We start from the raw sequence: 26,085 nt of genomic DNA, 5'->3' as shown, positions 1-26,085 counted from the left end.
GTTCTCCGTTCAAGAGGGACCACAAAGATGCCTCTGTCTTCCTCAGGGAGGAGAGTGTGGGGAAGGCTGGCATACAAATTGCAAGCAGTATTAATTCGCTTTGCTAGCCTTGTTAAAAACAGCACAATGTGGCAGATCTGTGACTGGGTTCGAAGCGATCATGTGCATGAAAAAGAAAGAAAATTTTAAAAAGGCACTTGATGTTATATATCGCACCAGTAAACTGATGCATACAATTATTTCCAATGTCTATGGCATGAAATACTTGATATGCAAACTACTGGTAATATAACCTTGCCTCTGAAGATTGCGAATTTGGTACAAAAAAAAAAAAATCTAATTACTCAAACTATCCAAACCCAAAACATCCCAAGGCAGTTTGTTCCTTTAAATTAGTTCCCGTAGACTGCTTGCATTCAGAATGTCGCACTGTTATACTGTTAGTTTTATTTACAGTTACATGGATTTGGGGTGCTCAGCTACATTTCCTTTTTCAATAATTAAACCTATTTGTTCATTTCACTCCCAATCTGCTGTGCTTTGACTGCACTGGTCCAATTGAGTGAGACGTCATCGTAAAGAGCGACCCAAAGTGACTTGTATGGGATGTCGCATAACAGCTACAAAAAGATACTACAGCAAGGGAATACAAACTGAAATGGCAAACATATGTATGCTGTAACAGTTCTGCTAATGAGCTGTAAGTTCATAAATCACACAAAAGATATGCTGTAGACGACCGATGTGCAAAGGCATATAATAATTAATGTTAACATGTATTCTATAGCACCAGAAATGCAAGCAAAGCTGGCAGATCTGGATCACCTATAAGGGGGCACAGGGCTCTGGTTTGTCTGGGCCTGGAGCTCTGGCTGTGAGAGGAGCTTCCAGGAGCAGACAAGGACATCTAAAAGTTCTCCTGCTCAGCCTTGTATCTCATCACCCGCTCGAGGGAGCTGTGTTGTCTGCACCTCTAATCACGTGTAGATCACTTTTACAGCTCTCTCGTGGTTCCTGGCAATTCTCCCAGCGGCCTGGGCCCCGGAACCACAGCACTCTCAGAACAGAGACCAGGGATCTAGGAGTGGGCCCTAATAGGGCAATCCGTCTAGGGCCCTGGGCAGCCTAAATCCAGCTCTTAGTGCTCGTGCCTTTCTACCATCCACAAGCCTGTGTTAAGGAAATCTCATGTATGAGTAAAATTGGGGAAAAACCAAGTGCAGAAAGGGCTGTCACTTGCAGTTTTTATTTCAGAAAAAGGAGCCATCTAGAAATGTATAGGAAATGCCCCCTGGATTAGCAGTTTCAGAATATATAATGTGACCATCACAATTTAAAGTGCAAATGTGAGGAGGAAAAAGAGGGAAAAAAAAAAAAAAAAAAAATTATTATATATATATATATATAGGAGAGAAGAGTAATAGTCTCTGGGTATACCACTTAGTTGTGGTTTGTTTTGTTGTTGTGATATATATATATATATATATATATATCACAACAACAAAACAAACCACAACTAAGTGGTATACCCAGAGACTATTACTCTTCTCTCCTTACGTCAAAATATACACAATATGGGATAATATATAAAAAAAAAAAAAAAAAAATGAAATAAAAAAAAAGCAAAAAAAGCAAAAAAAGAATTTGCCCCATTAAAGGCACATAACACATCTGCACTTTATTGGAGGATACTTTCACGGCACATTTTGATTGAATAAGTATGAGTGGCCAAGTGAAATCATTTAATAACATTTAGTGTCACAGTTATACACTATATGTCATGGTTTTCTGCTTTTTTTTTTGGGGGGGGGGGGGGGGGGGTTAGTCTCATGCCCTGCTTCCTGGTGTCAGGCCTGCTCACTGCAACTGTAGCCAGGAAATTATAAACAATTTAATTTTCAAGAGTCGTTCTTACACGCTGGTACCATCTTGCTACGAGAATAAGGTGGTTGTAATTGTAGCGGCTTCTTTGAAAAAGAATGTTTAAAAACTTATTGGAGATGGTTTTATAAAATATATACAGACTGGAAACAAGCGGGTACAGCCAAAAGGATTTCAAATGTCATATTCATAGGATTGGCAGATCGTACGTCTGACAGCACTACTCTAATGCATTCATATACCTACAAAGAGGTACCTGCAGCCTTTTATCCCTATAGCTGAAGAAGAAATGATTGCAGCAATCTATGACGTCATTTGTATACTTGCTTCGTACCGGACTTTGCATGAGCTAAACTGTTCAGAACTGCAACAACAGGTCTGCCCTGCTCATAACCAGTCCTGCCAGTGATTATTTTATTTATTTACAGTTCTTACACAATGCGTGTAACTTCTCATTGTTGGTCTACAAAATCCAAAGATCCTGCAATATTGTACCTCTACTAAACAGAAGATGCATACTCATCAGGAAAGACAAATGTATGTTAAAGGGACACTACAGGCATCAAATCAACTTTAGTTTAATAGAACGGTTTTGCTATCACGGCCCTGCTTTCTTCACTGCTAAATTCTTTGTCATTTAGGAGTTAAAACACTTTGTAGGAGTTAAAACCACACCTCCCCTGGCTGTGACTGACACAGCCTGCATGAAAAAAAAATGGTTTCATTCTTAATCAACACTTATAATGTTAACTTGCATTATACGTGTTTATTATCCTGCTCGGTAACTTGAACTTTAATCACACACACACAAGGCAGGGTCTAGAGGTATATTAACAGAGCAGGAAAAAGGAAATTTTAAATTAAATAGAATGTGCAACAAAGGAAGTTTAACATTTACAGGAAGGCTGTGCAAGTTACATGCAGGGAGAGGTGACCAGATCTGCATAAAAAAGGTGATTTAACTCCTAAATGACAGCGAATTGAGCAGCGAGACTGCAGGGGCATGATATTTACACCAAAACTGCTTCATTAAGCTAAAGTTAATGTAGTGCCTATAGTGTCCCTTTAAGCAACAGAACAACAGATCCTTGACAGATTAAGCTTTGGAAGGGTAAATCTACTAAAAGTTGAAATATCTTTTTCTAAAGCACTGGGTTTATATTAGGAATAACATGAACTCACACATTTGAGATGACGTAACAATATGCTTTGAGTCAGGATATTAAAACGTGCTCTGGAATATATAGCTTACATTCCAAGACAAGGAAAATGTCGCAAAGTGATGACATCACGTAGTAGCCAGTAAGCACATGTGAGAGTCAAAGAAACCTTTACTCGGTTTCACTGTTTTTTTGTTTTAATATTTTTATAACTCTTGAAGATTTTACAATAGGGCCCAAAGTGAATGACACATGAAAGTTTGATAAGCCACAATATATGCACCCGTTCTTAGATAAATAATGGAAATAAAAAACTCACAATTCTCATACTCATACTTCATTATTATGCACCCCACTTAAATATAAGGGTGCTTCTAACCCTGTTAGATTGATATAGGATACACACTATAATTCTGCTCATGTGTCTAATCCCTCTCCTATAGAAGAGCATTATAATCTAGCACAGCCATGTAGCAACTAATCTTCCCCCCCCCCCACCCCCCTCCCCTCCTCCAATGGATAAGAATACAATAACCACAAACATTTCCTCGTTTACTGCCCACATCTCATTATATTAATATAAGTGTTAAAAAAGGACTGCAAAATATACATACATTTCATCTGGCCGAGTACGACTGGAGACGTAGATAGGCCACAGATTTATCTATTGTGTCATTTGCTAAAAATGATCTGTCCTCTTGATTATTCCGCTGATATACAACCAAAGGATGCTTATTGTCACTCTACTTCACACTGCATCACAAAGCGAGATGATGGAAACATAAAGGTTCGCACTTCAAGCTTTGCTGCTAAAACGTGATGGGGTTATATATATATATATATATATATATATATATATATATATATATATATATATATATATATATATATATATATATATATATATATATACAGAACACGGAGGTTCCGATGGAAGAGGGAAGAGTGGTGCCATCACAACGGTAAACAAACAGAATGGCCCTGCTAACTGCACCCCTTTCAACACTTTGCCCCCGCTACTGATCTTTATAAAGAAACTCCCTGTCCTTTTATTTTCTTAGTCCAGTTTCCTCGTATTCCAAATATACCAAATTACCCAGGAAAATAATCCAGAAAAAAAAAAAAAAATCAAAAAAAAAAAAATCACAATATATTCAGTGTCAGGTAGGCTGAGTCAAAGACACAAAAAAGTTAGTGAAGGTTTTAAGTGTGCTGTCATTTTATAATTACATTTGAATGCATGCCCAGGTTATTTAAATGACTATACCTGGAAAAAAATTATTTTAGATCAACTTTAATCAGAAGGAGACCTGCTAACATACGTGAACAGACTCACAGAAATATAAAACCGTAACTTTTTCGACCACCTTTTCTTTTACTTACTTTTTAGAAGAAGATACATATGTAAAAAAAAAAAAAAAAAAAATTAAGTCCAAGGAAAGTTAAAGTAGAGCTGAAACATTAACATATTTGACTACTGTATATTTGCCAACAATCCTAGAAAGACAGACAATACACAGGCTGCAGAAGTCTAGTTTCCTCTTCATCCACTACAGTATATACAATCCTCCGTCCTTTATTCGATTTAACAAGCATCTAATAAAGTATAATTACCTCCTGGGAGTTTTTGCACCACTGTAGCTTCTGTAAGAAGGTGCTCTTCCTTGGGAAAAAAAATCTTTTTTCAGAGACATACAGAATGGAGTTTTCCAAAATATTCCATGTAAAAGCAGGAAGCACTACTAACGGGGGGGAGGTGAGGGGAATATCACCGATCACTGCCAAAAATAAGGCAGGAATAGCTGGAAGCATCTGTTTCACGTTTTAAGTATCACTTAGGCGTTGTGCTTCAAATCACAGTCGCCCTCCTCCCTTCCTTGAATCCGACAGGAGGTATGTCAGTCTGCGAAGCAGCGTGTAATTACATAAATCTGGGAGCAATTATTTACACTAATAAACTTAACTGATTGAAAACAAATTCATTTGCATCCCTGCTATTCTCCGTTCAGAGAGCAAGCTACTGCCAACAACACAAACACGACGATGACGACGGATGGGTCTCAACAGAATGCTTTCAACAAGTGAATGTGAAAAGTGAAGTGACTACTTGGGAACAGTAGCCAAAATAAAAGCACCTTATTGAGTAAATAGCAAGAATGATTACAGAACCTCATTACGCCAAAGAAATGGTGAATATCACTAATGCCTTATGCACCTTGGTAACCGCCTCCTGAAAGGGTTATCAAAAAGATCTAAGCCTTCTATCAACCTACTTTTTCCCCATACATGAAGTATATCCTACCCTTGAGTCACTTTACCCCACTCCCTCTAGAATGTAAGCTCGTTATAGCAGAGTCATCAGCACCCTCTGTTCCTGTGCGTCCAATTCGTCTTGTTACAAATATTTGTCTATTAGACCAGCCATTGTACAGCGCTACGGAATTTGTTGGCGCTTTATAAATAAAATGAATAATGTCGGGGATTGCAACTTATCTTCAGGTAAAGCAAACCGATATGGGAAATATTTGGAACAAAAACCAAACAAAGAAGATTGAAGGGAGCAGTCATTTTATTTCAAACTGGTGGTGCCTCAAAAAGTAAGTTATTTGGGGAGGAGAGAACATTTATATCATTATTTCCTCCCATCAACCTTTAAAACTGTATGGAAGTTTTGGAAAAAACTTTGGCAAACTTTAAAACACAAATGTTTGTGTGGCATTAAAGTGGAACTGGTAATGACACCACCGGAAAAAAAATATTGAAAACGATGTATAAATTGTGTTAACCTTTTGCTCATGTGATGCTCCATATTCCTTTAAACGTGAATGACAGATTTAGCAATTAACATCACAAGTTAGTTTGGTCCAGGCCCAGCCAGAGCACTCACTGTACTGGAAGAGGGGAAACGTTGTTGCTCCTCCTCTTTCTATGGTGATTGACCGGTGCAAACAGCAGAGCTTATAACAATATGGACAGGAAGACAAGATAGAGGCATCCAGTGGTATGGATTTCTACACTAATGTTATTTTCATATTACAGTGACTACGTAAATTTAATCTTAAAATTCATGGAATGAATCTCCCGTAAGGGTTTGTACGATGTCAGTTGTGGCTGAACGTATCACTTACGATAGTTCTGCAGTGCTGTAGAAGTGTTTGGAAAAGTCATGGTGATTATGAACGTATTATTTTTCATAAGTGGACTCATTCAGGGACATTTTAACACACGTGCTTCCAGTCCTATTAAGTCATATTTCTTGGCAATCCCCTGCCAGAAGGCTGTACATATCACTAATAACGCCCAAGCTACGTTTAATATTGATTTGAAGATATAATTTTTAACCCATTGTAAAGCCGCCTGGATGCATTGATTATTTTATTATTTATATAGCGCCAGCAAATTTAATAGCGCTGTACAATGGGATAGCTCCGACCTTGAGGTCCTATCATGCAAAGAAGCATTGCATGTGGGCCTTGGATGCATGAGATTTCCAAACGTATGCCGTGTATTATATACCAGCTTTGTGAAGATCATAACATACATTTCTACAAGACTGGGTCAAAAAGTCAGTTTTACAAATATTTTATAAAGGTGCATTCTGACCGCATGTTATGACTTCCAGCATGTAAGCATTTGTCTTTGTCTCTGCTGCCACTATTTTTGAGAAAGCAAAATGCTGTGCTGTGTTAGCTAAATGCTCTCTCGGAGTCTAGTGGCTTAGAGAGACAGTCACTATAATGCGTGTTAACCCTCTACATAAAACCATTTCGAGAAAGCAGCAACATTTTACAATGCAGGGTTAAAATGACAGGGTTAAAATGACAGGGTTACAAAGCTGAAATAAGTATAGCCAAAGGAAAAAAAAAAAAAAAAACAGTTAATCTAAAATAGCCTTTGATAAAGTTTAAAGAGGGTAAAAATATTCAGCTTAATTAGATGCGCCATACTATTTAGATTAAAGCTAGAAGCACAGTGAGCAGTTGAAGTGCACAATTGCACAGCACCAAGTGTCAAGAAGGCATCCCATAATGCATTGCAGGTACCTCAATGTCAGGAATACGAGATACAGAGTGGGATGGGAATTGGAACACCTGGGACATTTTGCCACCACTTCATCTATTCAAGGACGTTTTGTATTAATACTACGTATTGCTTTTGTTACCTACCTGAATATCAACTACTCATTCATACAACTTTTGAAAGTAGTGCGATCCTATACTGCTATTGCAAGTAATATTTTACCTAGTACAGGTGTACACAATGGGTGGATCTTTCTATAGGGATGAGAATATAATTAATTAATAATGATAAGTGCAAATTGAGCTTTAACAGGGAAGATCTGATTCCAAGAGACCACACGGATATAAGAGAGTGTACGTTGCTTTGTGGAGGATGGACAGAGCACACTATGGAGAGTCTTACACATGGTCTCAGAGAGCACGGCTGACATACGTCCACATTTTAATTTAAATGATTGACTAATGCATGTTTACATGGTGAACGAGGCAGGGACAGGAAGGCAATATGAACCACACTTTGTTCTAACCGTGTTTGGATAGATGTTACAGGTTGAAAGGATATGGCTGTTTCCCACTTAGGAAAACACAGTATTTATTCCACATGACACCCAGCTAGGCCTCAGACCTGAGAGAAACACAATGGGAGCATTGATCACCTTACACTTCAGCCAGTGTGCATTCGGAGGAAGACTGAAGGGGGGAAAAAAACAAACACGCAAGGCCAGAAGCAAACCTCACACCACTTTAGTGATAATATACTTTTATATTAATATATGAAAGCGAGAGAGGGAGGGAGAGAGAGAAGAGAGGGAGGGAGAGAGAGAGAGAGAAGAGAGGGAGGGAGAGAGAGACAAGGGAGAGAGGGAGGGAGGGAGGGAGAGAGAGAAGAGAGGGAGGGAGAGAGAGAAGAGAGGAGGGAGAGAGAGAAGAGAGGGAGGGAGAGAGAGAGAGAGAGAAGAGAGGGAGGGAGAGAGAGACAAGGGAGAGAGGGAGGGAGGGAGGGAGAGAGAGACGAGAGGGAGGGAGGGAGAGAGAGACGAGAGGGAGGGAGGGAGAGAGAGAGACAAGAGAGGGAGGGAGGGAGAGACGAGAGGGAGGGAGGGAGGGGGAGAGAGACAAGAGAGGGAGGGAGGGAGGGAGAGAGAGACGAGAGGGAGGGAGGGAGAGAGGGAGGGAGAAAGAGAGAGGGAGAGAGGGAGGGAGAAAGAGAGAGGGAGGGAGGGAGGGAGGGAGGGAGGGAGAAGGAGAGAGGGAGAGAGAGGGAGGGAGAAAGAGAGCGGGAGAAAGAGAGCGGGAGAGGAGGGAGAAAGAGAGCGGGAGAAAGAGAGCGGGAGAAAGAGAGCGGGAGAAAGAGAGCGGGAGAAAGAGAGCGGGAGAAAGAGAGCGGGAGAAAGAGAGCGGGAGAAAGAGAGAGGGAGAAAGAGAGAGGGAGAAAGAGAGAGGGAGGGAGAGAGGGAGGGAGGAGAGAGGGAGAGAGGGAGGGAGGGAGGGAGACAAGAGAGGGAGGGAGGGAGAGAGGGAGGGAGAGGGAGAGAGGGAGAGTGAGAGGGAGAGTGGGAGGGAGAGTGGAGGGAGAGAGGAGAGGAGGGGAGAGTGAGGAGAGGGAGAGGGAGTGGGAGGGAGAGTGGGAGGGAGAGTGGGAGGGAGAGAGGGAGAGAGGGAGGGAGAGTGGGAGGGAGAGAGTGAGGGAGGAGAGGTGAGGGGAGAGTGGGAGGGAGAGTGGGAGGGAGAGTGTGAGGGAGAGTGGAGGGAGAGTGGGAGGAGAGTGTGAGGGAGAGTGTGAGGGAGAGTGTGAGGGAGAGTGTGAGGGAGAGAGTGAGGGAGAGAGTGAGGGAGAGAGTGAGGGAGAGAGTGAGGGAGAGAGTGAGGGAGAGAGTGAGGGAGAGAGTGAGGGAGAGAGTGAGGGAGGGAGTGAGGGAGGGAGAGAGTGAGGGAGGGAGAGAGGGAGAGAGGGAGGGAGAGAGGGAGGGAGAGAGGGAGGGAGAGAGGGAGGGAGAGAGGGAGGGAGAGAGTGAGGGAGAGAGGGAGGGAGAGAGGGAGGGAGAGAGTGAGGAGAGAGGGAGGGAGAGAGTGAGGGAGAGAGTGAGGGAGAGAGTGAGGGAGGGAGAGAGGGAGGGAGAGAGGGAGGGAGAGAGGGAGAGTGGGAGGGAGAGAGAGGAGGGAGAGAGGGAGGGAGAGAGGGAGAGTGGGAGGGAGAGTGGGAGGGAGAGTGGGAGGGAGAGTGAGAGAGAGTGGGAGGGAGAGTGGGAGGGAGAGTGGGAGGGAGAGTGGGAGGGAGAGTGGGAGGGAGAGAGGGAGGGAGAGAGTGAGGGAGAGAGTGAGGGAGAGAGTGAGGGAGAGAGTGAGGGAGAGGAGGGAGAGAGTGAGGGAGGAGAGAGAGGGAGAGGTGAGGGAGGGAGAGAGGGAGAGAGTGAGGGAGGGAGAGAGGGAGAGAGGGAGGGAGAGAGAGGGAGAGGGAGGGAGGAGGGAGGGAGAGGAGGGAGAGAGAAGGAGGGAGAGAGGGAGGGAGGAGTGGGAGGGAGAGTGGGAGGGAGAGTGGGAGGAGAGTGGGAGGGAGAGTGGGAGGGAGAGTGGGAGGAGAGATGGGAGGGAGAGTGGGAGGGAGAGTGGGAGGGGAGAGTGGGAGGGAGAGTGGGAGGGAGAGAGTGGAGGGAGAGAGTGGGAGGGAGAGAGGGGAGGGAGAGAGTGGGAGGGAGAGAGTGGGAGGAGAGAGTGGGGGGAGAGAGTGAGGGAGAGAGTGGGAGGGAGAGAGTGGGAGGAGAGAGTGGGAGGGAGAGAGTGAGGGAGAGAGTGAGGGAGAGAGTGAAGGGAGAGAGTGAGGGAGAGAGGGAGGGAGAGAGTGAGGGAGAGAGTGAGGGAGAGAGTGAGGGAGAGAGAGAGGGAGAGAGGGAGAGAGGGAGAGAGTGAGGGAGGGAGAGAGGGAGAGGGGGGGGGGGGAGAGAGGGAGGGAGAGAGGGAGGGAGAGAGGGAGGGAGAGAGGGAGGGAGAGAGGGAGGGAGAGAGGGAGGGAGAGAGGGAGGGAGAGAGGGAGGGAGAGAGGGGGAGAGAGGAGGGAGAGAGGGAGGGAGAGAGGGTGGGAGAGACAAGAGAGGGTGGAGAGACAAGAGAGGGAGAGAGACAAGAGAGGGTGGGAGAGACAAGAGAGGGTGGGAGAGACAAGAGAGGGAGAGAGAGACAGAGAGAGGGAGAGAGAGAGAGAGACAAGAGAGGGAGGGAGAGAGAGAGAGACAAGAGAGGGAGGGAGAGAGAGAGACAAGAGAGGGAGGGAGGGAGAGAGAGAGACAAGAGAGGGAGGGAGGGAGAGAGAGAGACAAGAGAGGGAGGGAGGGAGAGACAGACAAGAGAGGGAGGGAGGGAGGGAGGAGAGACAGACAAGAGAGGGAGGGAGGGAGAGACAGACAGAGAGGGAGGGAGAGACAGACAAGAGAGGGAGGGAGGGATGGAGAGACAAGGGAGGGATGGAGAGACAAGAGAGGGAGGGAGGGATGGAGAGACAAGAGAGGGAGGGAGGGATAGAGACAAGAGAGGGAGGGAGGGATAGAGACAAGAGAGGGAGGGAGGGATAGAGACAAGAGAGGGAGGGAGGGAGGGAGGGAGAGACAAGAGAGGGAGGGAGGGAGGGAGAGACAAGAGAGGGAGGGAGGGAGGGAGGGAGAGACAAGAGAGGGAGGGAGGGAGGGAGGGAGAGACAAGAGAGGGAGGGAGGGAGAGACAAGAGAGGGAGGGAGGGAGAGACAAGAGAGGGAGGGAGGGAGAGACAAGAGAGGAGGGAGGGAGAGACAAGAGAGGGAGGGAGGGAGAGACAAGAGAGGGAGGGAGGGAGAGACAAGAGAGGGAGGGAGGGAGAGACAAGAGAGGGAGGGAGAGACAAGAGAGGGAGGGAGGGAGGGGGGGAGGGAGAGAGAGACAGACAAGAGAGGGAGGGAGGGAGGGAGGGAGAGAGAGACAGACAAGAGAGGGAGGGGGGAGGGAGAGAGAGACAGACAAGAGAGGGAGGGAGGGAGGGAGGGAGGGAGAGACAGACAAGAGAGGGAGGGAGGGAGGGAGAGAGAGACAGACAAGAGAGGGAGGGAGGGAGGGAGGGAGGGAGAGAGAGACAGACAAGAGAGGGAGGGAGGGAGGGAGAGAGAGACAGACAAGAGAGGGAGGGAGAGAGAGACAAGGGAGGGAGAGAGGGAGAGACAGACAAGGGAGGGAGGGAGGGAGGGAGAGAGAGACAAGAGAGGGAGGGAGGGAGGGAGGGAGAGACAAGAGAGGGAGGGAGGGAGGGAGGGAGGGAGAGACAAGAGAGGGAGGGAGAGAGAGACAAGAGAGGGAGGGAGGGAGAGACAAGAGAGGGAGGGAGGGAGAGACAAGAGAGGGAGGGAGGGAACAAGAGAGGGAGGGAGAGACAAGAGAGGGAGGGAGGGAGAGACAAGAGAGGGAGGGGAGGGAGAGACAAGAGAGGGAGGGAGAGACAAGAGAGGGAGGGAGAGACAAGAGAGGGAGGGAGAGACGAGAGGAGGGAGAGACGAGAGGGAGGGAGAGACGAGAGGGAGGGAGAGCGAGGAGAGGAGGAAGAGAGAGACGAGAGGGAGGGAGAGAGAGAAGAGAGGGAGGGAGAGAGAGACGAGAGGGAGGGAGAGAGAGACGAGAGGGAGGGAGAGAGAGAAGAGAGGGAGAGAGAGAGAAGAGAGGGAGGGAGGGAGGGGAGAGGGAGGGAGGCAGGGAGGGAGAGAGGGAGGGAGGCAGGGAGGGAGGCAGGGAGGGAGGCAGGGAGGGAGGGAGGGTGAGAGACGAGGGAGGGAGGGTGAGAGACGAGGGAGGGAGGGTGAGAGACGAGGGAGGGAGGGTGAGAGACGAGGGAGGGAGAGAGACGAGGGAGGGAGGGTGAGAGACGAGGGAGGGAGAGAGACAAGAGAGGCAGAGACAAGAGAGAGAGGAAGGGAGAGAGAGACAAGAGAGGCAGAGACAAGAGAGGAAGGGAGAGAGAGAAAGAGAGGAAGGGAGAGAGAGACAAGAGGCAGAGACAAGAGAGGAAGGGAGAGAGAGACAAGAGGCAGAGACAAGAGAGGAAGGGAGAGAGAGACAAGAGGCAGAGACAAGAGAGGGAGGGAGAGAGAGAGAGACAAGAGAGGGAGAGAGAGACAAGAGAGGGGAGAGAGAGACAAGAGAGGGAGAGAGAGACAAGAGAGGGAGAGAGAGACAAGAGAGGGAGGGAGGGAGAGACAAGAGAGGGAGGGAGAGAGACAAGAGAGGGAGGGAGAGAGAGACAGACAAGAGAGGGAGGAGGGACAGACAAGAGAGGGAGGGAGGGACAGACAAGAGAGGGAGGGAGGGAGGGACAGACAAGAGAGGGAGGGAGGGAGGGAGGGACAGACAAGAGAGGGAGGGAGGGAGGGACAGACAAGAGAGGGAGGGAGGGAGGGAGGGAGAGAGAGACAAGAGAGGGAGAGAGAAGAGAGGGAGGCAGAAAAGGAGGTTAAGGGGGTACAGGGGGAAGGGGGGGAGAGAGAGGGTAGAGGGAGGAAGAGAGAGGGTAGAGGGGGTGAAGAGAGAGGGTAGAGGGGGTGAAGAGAGAGGGTAGAGGGGGTGAAGAGCGGGCAGAGGAGGGGGAGAGGGTAGAGGAAGGGAAGAGGGTAGAGGAAGGGAAGAGGGTAGGGGAGGGAAGAGGGTAGGGGAGGGAAGAGGGTAGGGGAGGGAAGAGGGTAGGGGAGGGAAGAGGGTAGGGGAGGGAAGAGGGAAGAGGGTAGGGGAGGGAAGAGGGTAGGGGAGGGAAGAGGGAAGAGGGTAGGGGAGGGAAGAGGGTAGGGGAGGGAAGAGGGTAGGGGAGGGAAGAGGGTAGGGGAGGGAAGAGGGAAGAGGGTAGGGGAGGGAAGAGGGTAGGGGAGGGAAGAGGGAAGAGGGTAGGGGAGGGAAGAGGGTAGGGGAGGGAAGAGGGTAGGGGAGGGAAGAGGGTAGGGGAGGGAAGAGGGTAGGGGAGGGAAGAGGGTAGGGGGGGAGAGGGGGGGGGAAGAGGGGGGGGAAGAGGGGGGGGAAGAGGGGGGGGGGAAGAGGGTAGGGGGGAAGAGAGAGGGTAGAGGGGGGAGAGAGAGGGTAGAGGGGGAGAGAGAGGGTAGAGGGGGGAGAGAGAGGGTAGAGGGGGGAGAGAGAGGGTAGAGGGGGAGAGAGAGGGTAGAGGGGGTAGATGGGGGGAGAGGGTAGAGGGGGGAGAGGGTAGAGGGGGAGAGGGTAGAGAGGGTAGAGGGGGGAGAGAGTAGAGGAGGGGAGAGGGTAGAGGGGGAGAGGGTAGAGGAGGGGAGAGGGTAGAGGGGGGAGAGGGTAGAGGGGGGAGAGAGTAGAGGAGGGGAGAGGGTAGAGGGGGGAGAGGGGAGAGGAGGGGAGAGGGTAGAGGGGGGGAGAGGGTAGAGGGGGAAAGAGCGAGTAGAGGGGGGAAGAGAGAGAGTAGAGGGGGGAAGAGAGAGTAGAGGGGGGAAGAGAGAGTAGAGGGGGAAGAGAGGGAAGAGAGGGTAGAGGGGGAAGAGAGGGTAGAGGGGGGAAAGAGAGAGGGTAGAGGGGGGAAAGAGAGAGGGTAGAGGGGGGAAAGAGAGAGGGTAGAGGGGCGTAGAGAGGGTGGAAAAGATTTATTTTATATATATTTTTATTCTTTAAACAACAGGCGCACTTTAAGATTTCATTTCGGGAAATATGTTCCATATCTGTATATTATGTAGAGGGGGGAAGAGAGTGTAGAGGGGGAAGAGAGTGTAGAAGGGGGGGGGAAGAGAGGTTACATAGTTACATAGTTAGATAGCTGAAAAGAGACTTGCGTCCATCAAGTTCAGCCTTCCTCACACATGTTTTTTGCTGGGGGGGAAGGGGGGGGAAGAGAGGTTAGAGGGGGGGTAAGAGAGGTTAGAGGGGGGGGTAGAGAGGGGAAGAGAGAGGGTAGAGGGGGAAGAGAGAGGGTAGAGGGGGGAAGAGAGAGGGTAGAGGGGGGAAGAGAGAGGGTAGAGGGGGGAAGAGAGAGGGTAGAGGGGGGAAGAGAGAGGGTAGAGGGGGAAGAGAGAGGGTAGAGGGGGGAAGAGAGAGGGTAGAGGGGGGAAGAGAGAGGGTAGAGGGGGGAAGAGAGAGGGAAGAGAGAGGGTAGAGGGGGGGGGAAGAGAGAGGGTGGAAAATATTTATTTTATATATATTTTTATTCTTTAAACAACAGGCGCACTTTAAGATTTCATTTCGGGAAATATGTTCCATATCTGTATATTCTGTAATATCCTTATTAATCTCTGAAAATTAACATTTGCATAAATGACTACACAGTTTGGAAAGAAAAGAGAATGCTCATTAATGTGGAGTCCAGGCAAAATTTGTTAGGAGGGCTTGCTATTTAAATCATGTATTATACTGGTTAGACTTCTGGTGAATGTAAAGATTAAAAAGATTCTTTGACTAACAAGAAATAATATTTGGAAGTGGCACTCAAACAAGTTAAAGAGGTGTCAGGTACCTACCTGCCCCTGACTAAGGTGCACATTGTACTGCACTGAAACGGGCGTTTTGTTTGGAGTGTGTTTAGGGCACTTATCACTATGCACTGTAGGATGTCTAATTTATAGACATGCATCACTCTCACTATTTATTTTTTTATTTGATTTTTCACTCCTTTATTCTTTTACTCCTCTACCTAGCCAGTCGGTTTAACAGGGAGAGAGGCTTTACTACACTTTACTGTCTTATGCTCGAACCTTTTTCCTATATCACTTTCCTGTACATTGGAATTTATTTTATTTTTTGGATATTTTAGGTTGCAGCTGAATATACTATAGTTCTCTATTATCCAATCTATGTTTATTCATGCTTCACTTGGATAGTACTATGGTCTACCTTTAGTCAATCTCTGTTACTTAACACTTAGACCATGGTTTAACCCCTTGACTACCTGGGTACACTGGTATACTTCCAGTGCACTATTTACCTACCAAGGGCAAACAAAGGTACTATTAACTTGCTGCTTTATACGGACAGAACTAAAGTTTAACCTCTAGTTAATCCCTGTTTTTTTAACACTAATACTATGGTTTAACCCCTTGTCTACTTTGGTACACTGGTTTATTTTCCAGTGCACTACTTACCTACAAAGGGTTATCAAAAGTGCTACAAATAAGCCTAATTAACCCCTTAAGGACTGGACTTTTTTTGCGATGTTGTACATTTGCGACCAGGCATCTTTTTGACACTTTTGTGGTGTTTGTGTTTAGCTGTAATTTTCTGCTCTCTCATTTACTGTTCCCATACAAATTATATATTGTTTTTTTCAGGACAAAGGGGGCTTTCTTTACATACCATTATTTATATAATCTCATCTAATTTAATTTAAAAAAAAAATGAAAAATTATGATGAAAAATTGAAAAAAATACACGTTTTTTGAATTTTATGTGAAAAATCTTTTACTCATCTACAAAAGCGAATGAAAAAAACTGCTAAATAGATTCAAAATGTTGTCCTGAGTTCAAAAATACCCAGTGTTCACATGCTTTTTGCTTTTTTTTTGCATGTTATAGGGCTATAAGTACAAGTAGGATATTGCGGTTTCAAAACATACATTTTTAAAATGTATCAATAGTGACATTGTAACACTGTTATCTGTCATAAATTGCTAAATAACACCCCACATGTACATATTTTTTAAAAAGTAGACAACCCAGGGTATTCAATATGGGGTATGTCCAGACTTTTTTAGTAGCCACTTAGTCGCAAGCACTGGCCAAAGTTAGCGTTCATATTTGTTTGTGTGTGAAAAAAGTAAAAAACTAAATTGAACGCTAATTTTGGCCAGTGTTTGTGACTAAGTGGTTACTAAAAACGACTGGACTTACCCCATTTGCAATACCTTGGGTTGTATTCTTTTGCAAATGGTATGCCATCATGGGGGTAATTCTCATTCCTGGGCTACCATACGCTCTCAAAGGCAACGTAACCAACCTGGCCATTTTCAATGTAAAAATATTTGACCTATATATTTGACCCTGTAACTTTCAAAAACGCTATAAAACCTGTACATGGGGGGTCCTGTTCTACTCAGGAGACTTTGCTGAACACAAATATTAGTGTTTCAAAACTGGAAAATGTATCACAACAATTATATCATCAGTAAAAGTGCGGTTTGTGTGTGAAAAATGCAAAAAAAGTCACTTTCACTGACAATATCATCGCTGTGATATTTTTTACTGTTTTGAATCACTAATATTTGTGTTCAGCGAAGTCTCCCGAGTAAAACAGTACCCCCCATGTACATGTTTTAGGGTGTCGTAGAACGTTACAGGGTAAAATACAGTGATAGCAAATTAAATTCTCTGGTCTTTCGGCCTGGGTTGGCAGGCAGGTCCCTTAAATTGCAATCAATAAAATAACTTAATTATGTAAAAATATTACCTAAATACGCACGTAGAATTTAAATATATATGCATATTTATATATTTGAAGTCTACGTGTATATTTATATAATTATTTATGTAATTTTGTATATCGACATATGAATAGTTCGCATTCTTTTTATTTATTTAAATATACATAGATATATATACAATTTCATTCTAAGTGTATTTTGATATAAATATATATATATTAATATCAAAATACAGTTAGAATAAAATTTCGTATAGATATATAATTTTTTTTCAATTTTTTATTATTATTTTTAATTTTTTTAATTTAATTTAAATTATTTATTATTCGTATTTTATAATAATATATATATACAATATATATAGTTATTATATATATTATATATATACGTGTGCAAATTAATTATAAGTGTATTTTTATATTAATATATGTACATATTAATATAAAAATACACTTAGCATGACATTATATATATGATATATAGACATATATTATATAGGTATAATATATGTCTATATATCATATATATACACATATATAATAATATATTTTTTTTTTATTAACTATAACTTTAAATTTTTTTATGATTTTACACTGGCAGGGAGACTGCCTGTCAGCACAGACAGTCCCCCTGCAGGCAGAGACTAGGACACCTATTGTGACCATGTGGTCGCCCTGTTGGGCGATCACATGGCCCCAGGGGTCCTAAACCGCCATGGGGAGACTGTCTGGGCTGCAGGCAGTCTCCCCACACCGGGAGCACCGCCGATCGCCGCCGGGGGAACGACGGCGATCGGGTAAGTACATTTTAAATTTAGGACGGTTCAGGACCGTCGTCGGTCGGCAACGCAAAAATGCCGATGACGGTCCTGAACCGTCCTGCGTCCTCAAGGGGTTAATAAAGCTGGTATATTAATATTTTAAGCACCTGTCTGGGTAATCCAATGGTTATCCATTATCTATACTAGGTAGAGGAGTAGCCTTACACGGCTAGTATAATTCACTTGCACTGGGGATATATGTGGTTTGTGTATGTATTGCCACATGCAGAGTGGACTGTGGTCCCATTTACCTCAGGATACTGATTACTTTTTCCAGTTTTTAACCTCAGCCACTTTATTGTGGATTAGATGAATCTTTCCTGTGTTGTTATTATTAGGTTTAAGCCCTTTGGACACTACTGGAGTGTCTACACTGGTGTATAGATCTCAATAAGTAAACTCTTGGGTATCATATTCTTTTTATTATCTTTAGTGTCAGGTACCTAGCCTGGTAACTCTTTGCAGGAGATAAGCAGTCTGCTCTACCATCAAACTTGTGTAAGGCATTTAAAGGGTCTACAACAGAATGGAATTTAAAAATAACCTCTTTGGACTCATCTTGAGTAACGAATTAAAGGAACAGTTCAGTTCTGAAAAATAATCACATCAAAATAGCTGGCTATTAGTAACCTATTGGCTGTGTTTTGTTGTTGTTGTTTTTTTTTTAATTCTTTATTTTTATTTAGATGCTTCGCTGGGCACACCAGGTATTAAGACAGAGCACTAATAACTGCACGTCTGCACCGACACAGTAACCAGCACTCAGAGTCAACGTCTACAAAATAAAGCGGTCTTTGGCGCACAGGTACATTTTAAATATAAAACGGGTGATATCGAAGAGCTGCTTCCAAAAATGAAAGCCGTGTCTCATAAAGTCATCCTGCAGGGTTGCCTAGGAGTCTGAACCATCATTCACATCACTGCCAGTGTGAAATCTGCTCACTTTTTACATTTACTTCTATCGAATAATTCCTGCCACAAGAGCTGGAAACCAGAAACAGATTAACTATTTGGCAGCAGCAGTGAATCCATTCTCAGCAATGTTTGCGAAAGAGGCTCGGAACAGAAGAGGCACAAGAAAGGAGAAAAGCAGGGAAAACGCTGGATAGCTAATCGTAAACAAAAAAAAAAAAAAAGTGATGGAGAAATAGTGGTACATATAAATCTTATGAATAAAATTATTTATTTTAAAAAAAATAAGTTCAATATGACAGTTGACGGATATAGAATGTAGAAATTCTCTCATCAGAAAAATCCCAAACAATACTTGGTACCCAACGGACATCCTCGTTCCCGGTGTATGTGCAATGAATGCATAATCATCTTAAAACATGTGAAGACAGGACATATTACATATGGAATACTCTAATCAGCCACAACATTAAAACCACCTGCCTAATATTGTGTAGATCCCCCTTGTGCTGCCAAAACAGCTCTGATGCATCAAGGCATGGACTCCATAAGACCTCTGAATGTGTTGTGTGCAGCAGAGCCTTTAACTACAGTTTAATGTAGTTGTTCGGGTGTGTATTATATATAGTATATCCCTTTCAGGGAAAAGGCAGTGTTTACTTGGCTATCTAGTAACGCCATTAGTGGCAGTCACTCAGATGGCCACTAGAAGTGCTTCCTGGGTCAGTGCTATAAAATGTGCAGCACTGATGTTCAGCGTCTCAACGTGCTGCATGGAGACGCTGAACGTTCCTTATACATATGCACGGATTAAATGCATCTCTGTGAGAAGATGCATCTCAATGTTTTGCTGCGCATGTGCAATAGCCTCCCAATGCTTTCTTACGGGGAAGCACTGGATTGGTTGAGATCGCAAACTTTGATGATCTCACCCAAGGAGGCGGAGCAAGTCGCAAGAAGACACCAACGGCGCTGGAATAAAGGCGAGTAAAATCACCTTTTACTTAGCTGACATGAGGGCTGGAAGCCTAAACTATGCTTCCACGGCTATAGTGACAGGCATAAATGTTTGTATTCATGTCACTATAGTATTCCCTTAAGTCTTGCAAGTTGTAGGGTGAGGCCTGAACGTAACATTTGTTGTTGTAGCACATCCCACAGATCAATCTAATTGAGATCTGGGTAACTTGGGAGGCCGAGGCAACACCTTGAACTCATTGTCATGTTCCTCAACCCATTCCCGAACCATTTATACAGTGTGTATTATCCTGCTGAAAGAGGTCACTATCACCAGTGTACACCATTGCCATAAAGGGGTGGTACACGTCAAAGTAACATCCACATGGGCCCAAGCTTCCCAAACAGAACATTTAATAATAATTTAATTATCTTTCCAAATGTTGGATGGCTTGATTTTAGAAAAGCATTCCAAATGATTTATCTTCAGAAAATACCCATAGACTTGAATGGTGCCTTCAGTAAATAAAACATTAGGAAAGTTTATAGAACAGCATTGAACCATTAGAAAGCTATTAAATCAAGGCTTTAGTCCTGGGTCTCCTGCATCTCTCATGCAGAGGAAAAATGCACAAAAGTTGGTTTATAGACCGCCTTTGTGTGCTCTATGTTTTTATTATCACTACATTTTATGTAGAATGTTATAGCTGCCAAGCATTGTCTACAGGGGAGCTTAAGCAAAGTTAAAAATCCTTCATTGGCATGCTGAGACTTTCTCCAGTCAACCCAATCCGCCCCTGGTGATGTCAGGGAGGAATTGTTAAGGGGATGAGATGTGCCATCATTGGAAGTCCGAAGCCTTCATGTGGTATGCATACATTATGCACAGAAGTAACATTAGCCACCCCAGGACGCTTGTTCCTAATGGTGCTGTCATAGATGGAGTTGCATCTCCAACGACAAAATGCTATATCTCTCTATGCAAAGCTTTTCATAGTGAAACACTGAACATACAGAATCCAAGCACCCATAACCACTTCAAATTGGTGCTTGCAGTTACCAATTAATTCCAGCTCAGCCTTCAGCATATGGGATATCTAAAGCACATGCTTTGGGCAAAACTCCTGAAATCTCGTGTGGAGTAATATAAAATGGAGAAGCCGTAAAAAAAGAATTAAATATAAATAAAGGCAATGGCAAGGAGGATTAGTGTAATAATTGAGACAAAATCGGAATAATCAAATGAAAACAATGCAGGAGGGGGAGCGGGGGAGGAAAGACGGTCATTTTAATTTACTTTTGGATATTGGGTGAGGTTTGCTTTAAAAAACAATTCTCGAGAACAGAAACACACCATTATTTACGTAGAATAGAACCGATTTTAGGACCCCCATTATCGATATTAAACCAATGGCGATACGTCAATTAGCAATTGTAACAGACAAAAAATGCCTGCAATATTGGTGCATATTGCTGAGATTTTTGGGCCGGTTATTTTCCAGCCTGTGTGTCTATGTATGGCTGTCTTCTTGTGCACAAATACTTTTATAATATACTCAGAAATGTTCAAACAAAACAATATTTATATATAAACATGCTAACCCAACAGGTTGCTATGTTTGCAGATTTTGTGTGAAAAAGCCGTGAGACTGAGAAAGGAGGTGACAAAGTGAAGGGACGCACAGCTGCTATGTCTTTGTGTTGTGGAGACATTTAAAAGTAGTAAGCAATGTGATTTCTTTAAACATGTGTTGGTCCTCATTGCATGAACGGTTCATTTGGCACAGTCTGTGGGTATATAATATTTTAATAAAAAATTTACCAAGAAAGCAGATGAGTTTTACCCCCGAAGTCATCGAGTGAGGTATCTTTGATTGAATGTGAATAGCATCAATGATAATTGTGGACAACCTGCATGAAATCTTACTAGCATAAACCTATGGAATCCAAGCAGCTCAACTTTGGGATTTCCTGGATCCGATTAGCAGTAGCTATCACATGCTATGTGCAGCGGTCTTTAATGCTACTGTTAATAGTCTCAGAGGATTCAGAAAATGTGACGTCATTACAAGATGACCACCTATGACCTAAAACGGTCATTTAATACTATACTATACTATACTATAGTTATAGTATAAGTGAAAAGGACATGCCGATTAAAACTTTTTTTAAAATGCGTATAGAACATTTCAGGTGATGTTAAAGTATATTTCACCATACTATCAGCACTTTACTTTCAGTTTGTTAAAGGGACACTATAGTGTCAGGAAAATCACTTGAGCTGAAGTGGTCTGGGTGACTATAGTGTCCCTTTAACCCCTTAAGGACCAAACTTCTGGAATAAGAGGGAATCGTGACATGTCACACATGTCATGTGTCCTTAAGGGGTAAAACAAGCAGATATAAGGACAACCTGAACATTACACGACTATAATACATAGTGCAGCAAAAATAATAATCAAAAAAGACATACTGAGAAATAATACATGAAGGGCACCATAACAACTTAATGGAAATGATGGTTATGGTGGCAGGAGGTCCCTGGCACTTCCTTACCTTTGAGCATTTCACGATTGGTTTAATCTCAGAGTTTGCTCTGCAGCCCTGTTTCTCTATGTCCCCGTTCACATTCCTTTTTAGAAATTCTTCCAAAGAAAGTCTCTGACTGCAGCCAAGCATTGGTATTGGCGAATTGTCTTAGAATGGTCAGTTGAAGTTTTAAGCCAATCAGTACCTCCCAGTTCATAAAAATGGCTTAAAAATTACACACCTTTTCAAGCCGTTTTTATGAAAAGGGGAGCTACAGATGCAAAAATGCAAACTCTTTTACAATGAGGGGGAAAAGTATTTGATCCCCTGCTAATTTTGAACGTTTGCCCACTGACAAAGAAATGATCAGTCTATAAATGTAATGGTAAAAAACAAAAACAAGACCGAAAAACTCATGTCAAAAAAGTTATAAATTGATTTGCATGTCAATGAGTGATATAAGTATTTGACCCCTTCGACTTAGTACTTGGTGGCAAAACCCTTGTTGGCAATCACAGAGGTCAGACGTTTCTTGTCGTTGGCCACCAGGTTTGCACACATCTCAGAAGGGATTTTGTCCCACTCCTCTTTGCAGATTATCTCCAAGTCATTAAAGTTTCAAGGCTGATGTTTGGCAACTCAAACTTTCAGCTTCCTACACAGATTATGTACGGGATTAAGGTCTGGCGACTGGCTAGGCCACTCCAGGACCTTAATGTGCTTCTTCTTGAGCCACTCCTTTGTTGCCTTGGCTGTGTGTTTTGGTTCACTGTCATGCTGGAATACCCATCCACGACCCATTTTCAATGCAATAGCTAAGGGATGGAGGTTCTCACCCAAGACTTGACAGTACATGGCCCCATCCATAGTCCCTTTGATGCAGTGAAGTTGTCCTGTCCCTTTAGCAGAAAAACATCCCCAAAGCATAATGTTTCCACCTCCATGTTTGACGGTGGGGATGGTGTTCTTGTTGTCATAGGCAGCATTCCTCCTCCTCCTCCAAACACAGCGAGTTGAGTTGATGCCAAAGAGCTCCATTTTTGACTCATCTGACAACAACAGTTTCACCCAGTTCTCCTCTGAATCATCCAGATGGGCCTGTACATGTGCTTTCTTGAGCAAGGGGACCTTGCAGGCGCTGCAGGATTTCAGTCCTTCACGGCGCAGTGTGTTACCAATTGTTATCTTGGTGACAATGGTCCCAGCTGCCTTGAGATCATTTACAAGATCTCTAGGCAGCTGGGACCACAAGTAGTTCTGGGCTGATTCTCACCGTTGAAACTCCCCGAGGTGAGATCTTGCAAGGAGCACCAGACCGATGGAGACTGACAGTTATTTTGTGTTTCTTCCATTTGGGAATAATCGCACCAACTGTTGTCACCTTCTCACCAAGCTGCTTGGTGATGGTCTTGTAGCCCATTCCAGCCTTGTGTAGGTCTACAATTTTGTCCCTGACATCCTTGGACAGCTCTTTGGTCTTGGCCATGGTGGAGAGTTAGGAATCTGATTGATTGCTTCTGTGGACTTTTATAAATAATTAATGAACCTCCCTCCCCCTGCATTAGATCTTAGACCAGCACCAAGACCTCAGATCAGAATGCTGCTAGCGCATGAGCAGGCATGAACAGAGTGAGCCATTCCCTTTGATTGGCTATTTCCCCTGTGAGAGTCTCTTCCAGGGAAAAAAGGGAGGGCTTGCAAACGCTGCAGTTCATAAGAACTGCAGCTTTTAAAAACAGTTTTCAGTTATACATCAATGAATACATACATGAAAATGCATTCATGTATTCTGTATTCATTGGAGAAGAATCTACTAAAATATCTATCATTTTCCCCCAATATGGGCAGTGGAGTGTTCCTTTAATTCAAGAGAAATACATGAAATAGAGTTTAAGGTCATACAGCATTTACACAGAACTCATATTTCCAGGTTCCATACTAAACGTGTTCGTCAGAGAAATAAAAACGTTGGTAGGAACACCCATTAATTAACAAAGCAATCCAGCAATGCGAGGAGATAATATACATCTTGTCACAAATCGTAAAAAGTTTACCTGTATTTTTATTGGCCAGGTGAAGTTACTGACGTAAACAAAGAAAGTGATGTTCGGATTGTTGTGAAAATCAAATTTCTCATTAGAGAAGCTGTCCTTGTATTCCTTTATATTCGTCTTTGAGATGATGGGAATCTCTTCCCCGGCTTGAGTCCCAGCTGCAATCAGATTCGATTGAGAACAAAGAAATTGGTAAATAGACTTGTTTGGCAATGACAAAAACTACAGTAACATGCATAGTAGAAAGCCCCACTTACTGAGCAGGCAAAAGGAAAGTGGAGGTTACTATTATTTTGTTTGGATATACTTAATCCGCTAAAGACATATAGAAATAAGAGCTGCGCCTAATAAAAATAAATAAAATAATGAACAGATAGTCCAAATATAAAAAATGAAAATAGAAAGTCTTATCTAAATCGTTCTGATGTGGTCGTCTGGTACATCAATGTTCAGTCCGCAATATTTATCCTTGATTGGTTCTTCCTTATGGATCCCCCTGCAAGACCTTACTCAGGTGTTGAAATTTTGAGGTTTAATTTTTTTGTCTAAACATGAGGAAGTCCTACTGAAGATCTATTTTACCTGCTAGATCAGTATCATAGCTAACTACTGGAAAAGTTTTATATCCAGTGTACACTATTGGTTGTCTCTCTCTACCCGAGTGTTTGCCATACAAAGGACGAAGAAAACACACTAAAGACGGAGGACACCTACTGCATATCCCATAAGCGGGGATCCAAACCGCTGCACGCCCTCTACACCAGAGCAGGCTTTTGCTCTTTCAAATGTGAGTTTGCATTCAAGAGTTTTATCCATTTTATTACCTTTATTTTTAACAATACTACACTATCTGGCTTCCTTTATATACCCTTTGTCTCTTACATATGAGTGGATCCATAAGGAAGAACCAATCAAGGATAAATATTGCGGACTGAACATTGATGTACCAGACGACCACATCAGAACGATTTAGATAAGACTTTCTATTTTCATTTTTTATATTTGGACTATCTGTTCATTATTTTATTTATTTTTATTAGGCGCAGCTCTTATTTCTATTTGTCTTTATTGTGTTACTTTTAAGGGTCTTTGAGGGATTCCCTTATAGAGTTGCTGCCTCCTGTGTTATCCAGCGCTTACTCATTTTTCTGTTTATACTTAATCCGCTGCCTACCATTTTAACTCCCTCATTATGGCCTTAGTGTCTTAATATCAAGTTGTAAAAAGAACAGATAGCTGCTGACGATAACATTCACACACTTCCAAATAATGTTAGTGATAACGTCTCCCCTGAGTTGAGTGAGATCACCATTTGGTCCGTACATGCAGAAGTTGGGCCACTTTAATATCTAACCCCCTCCTTACCAAATACTTACCCTTCTCCTCCTACCTTAAAATGTTTTTCAATTACTACAAAGGTATCCCTCTCTTACGTTAAAAATGGGATTACTGCACGTGACTAGAATACTAAATGGTCCTATAACCGATTATTTTTACAATTCCTATGGATCTGCTCAGCCATAATATCATCATAAAAAAATACATATGTTTAGTGATAAGGTTTTAGGATTTAGGAACTACATGCCCCATATTTCTTTGCATTATGGGAGATTTCGTCCACACTGTCTGGAGGGCCGAAGGTTGCCTAGGTTGGTTTAAGATTGTGTCTGTATGTTTCTGTCTTTAATAAAGAGTTTAAAAAGGATTCAAGAAACACCCCACAAATAAATGTCAGATGCCTTCTAAAACAGCCACCGTTTTCCCATAAGCATGCTTTCAAAGTGAACCTAATAAATGCTTGCTTTAAATTTCTGACTGGATAAAGTAGCTTAGTATTGAATTTGATTTGATCATCCTGCCGGTCTACTTGGAAACATCTGGAAGGAATGCAAAGAATGATTTTGGAGATGGTAGCAGAGGTGTGGCGAGTATGCAAAGCATTACCTAGATTGTTTTACGAGTCATTGGGATTTGCTCATTGTCATTTATGGATCTCAAACAAGCAATTTAGGTCAAGAACATTTTTGCAATTCAATATTTGATAAAATAATTTACTACTGTGAAACTCTGATCATCTCAGACACGTTGCTCATTACAGTGACTGGCACTGCTTAAAAGTAGTGTGATACAGTCATCTAGTGTCTGCTACACACCGCACATAACAGAGAGGTTGGTTCCGGGAGAATTATTGAAACATTCACCGCTCTCCTTTGGTGTTTATACACAAAAAAATGGATTGAAAAATTTAGGCCAACATTGCTAAAGAGCAATTCCTGAGTTAGTGAATAAATAAATGCTTTTGAATTTTATTGGTGTTGAGCTCTGTAAAACACTATTTTAGATTATACAAAAACGACATACAGCTAGTAAAAAGATTTTATGACAACT

General features: G+C 43.4%; 1 protein-coding gene across 2 annotated transcripts in view; it reads right to left on the bottom strand.

The window, feature by feature from the left end:
- Positions 1-26,085, bottom strand: part of ATRN (attractin) — a 178,922-nt gene that overhangs the window by 67,980 nt on the left and 84,857 nt on the right. For both annotated transcript variants that reach the window (XM_063457594.1, XM_063457595.1), the window contains exon 24: positions 23,698-23,855. In XM_063457594.1, the coding sequence (XP_063313664.1) occupies positions 23,698-23,855 (158 nt within the window). The remainder of the gene's footprint in view (positions 1-23,697; positions 23,856-26,085) is intronic.

This window comes from Pelobates fuscus, chromosome 6 (assembly GCF_036172605.1).
Source record: "Pelobates fuscus isolate aPelFus1 chromosome 6, aPelFus1.pri, whole genome shotgun sequence".
Classification (NCBI taxonomy): Eukaryota; Metazoa; Chordata; class Amphibia; order Anura; family Pelobatidae; genus Pelobates; species Pelobates fuscus.
The sequence above is the reverse complement of the archived record's forward strand: the minus strand, read 5'-3'. Positions and strand labels throughout refer to the sequence as shown.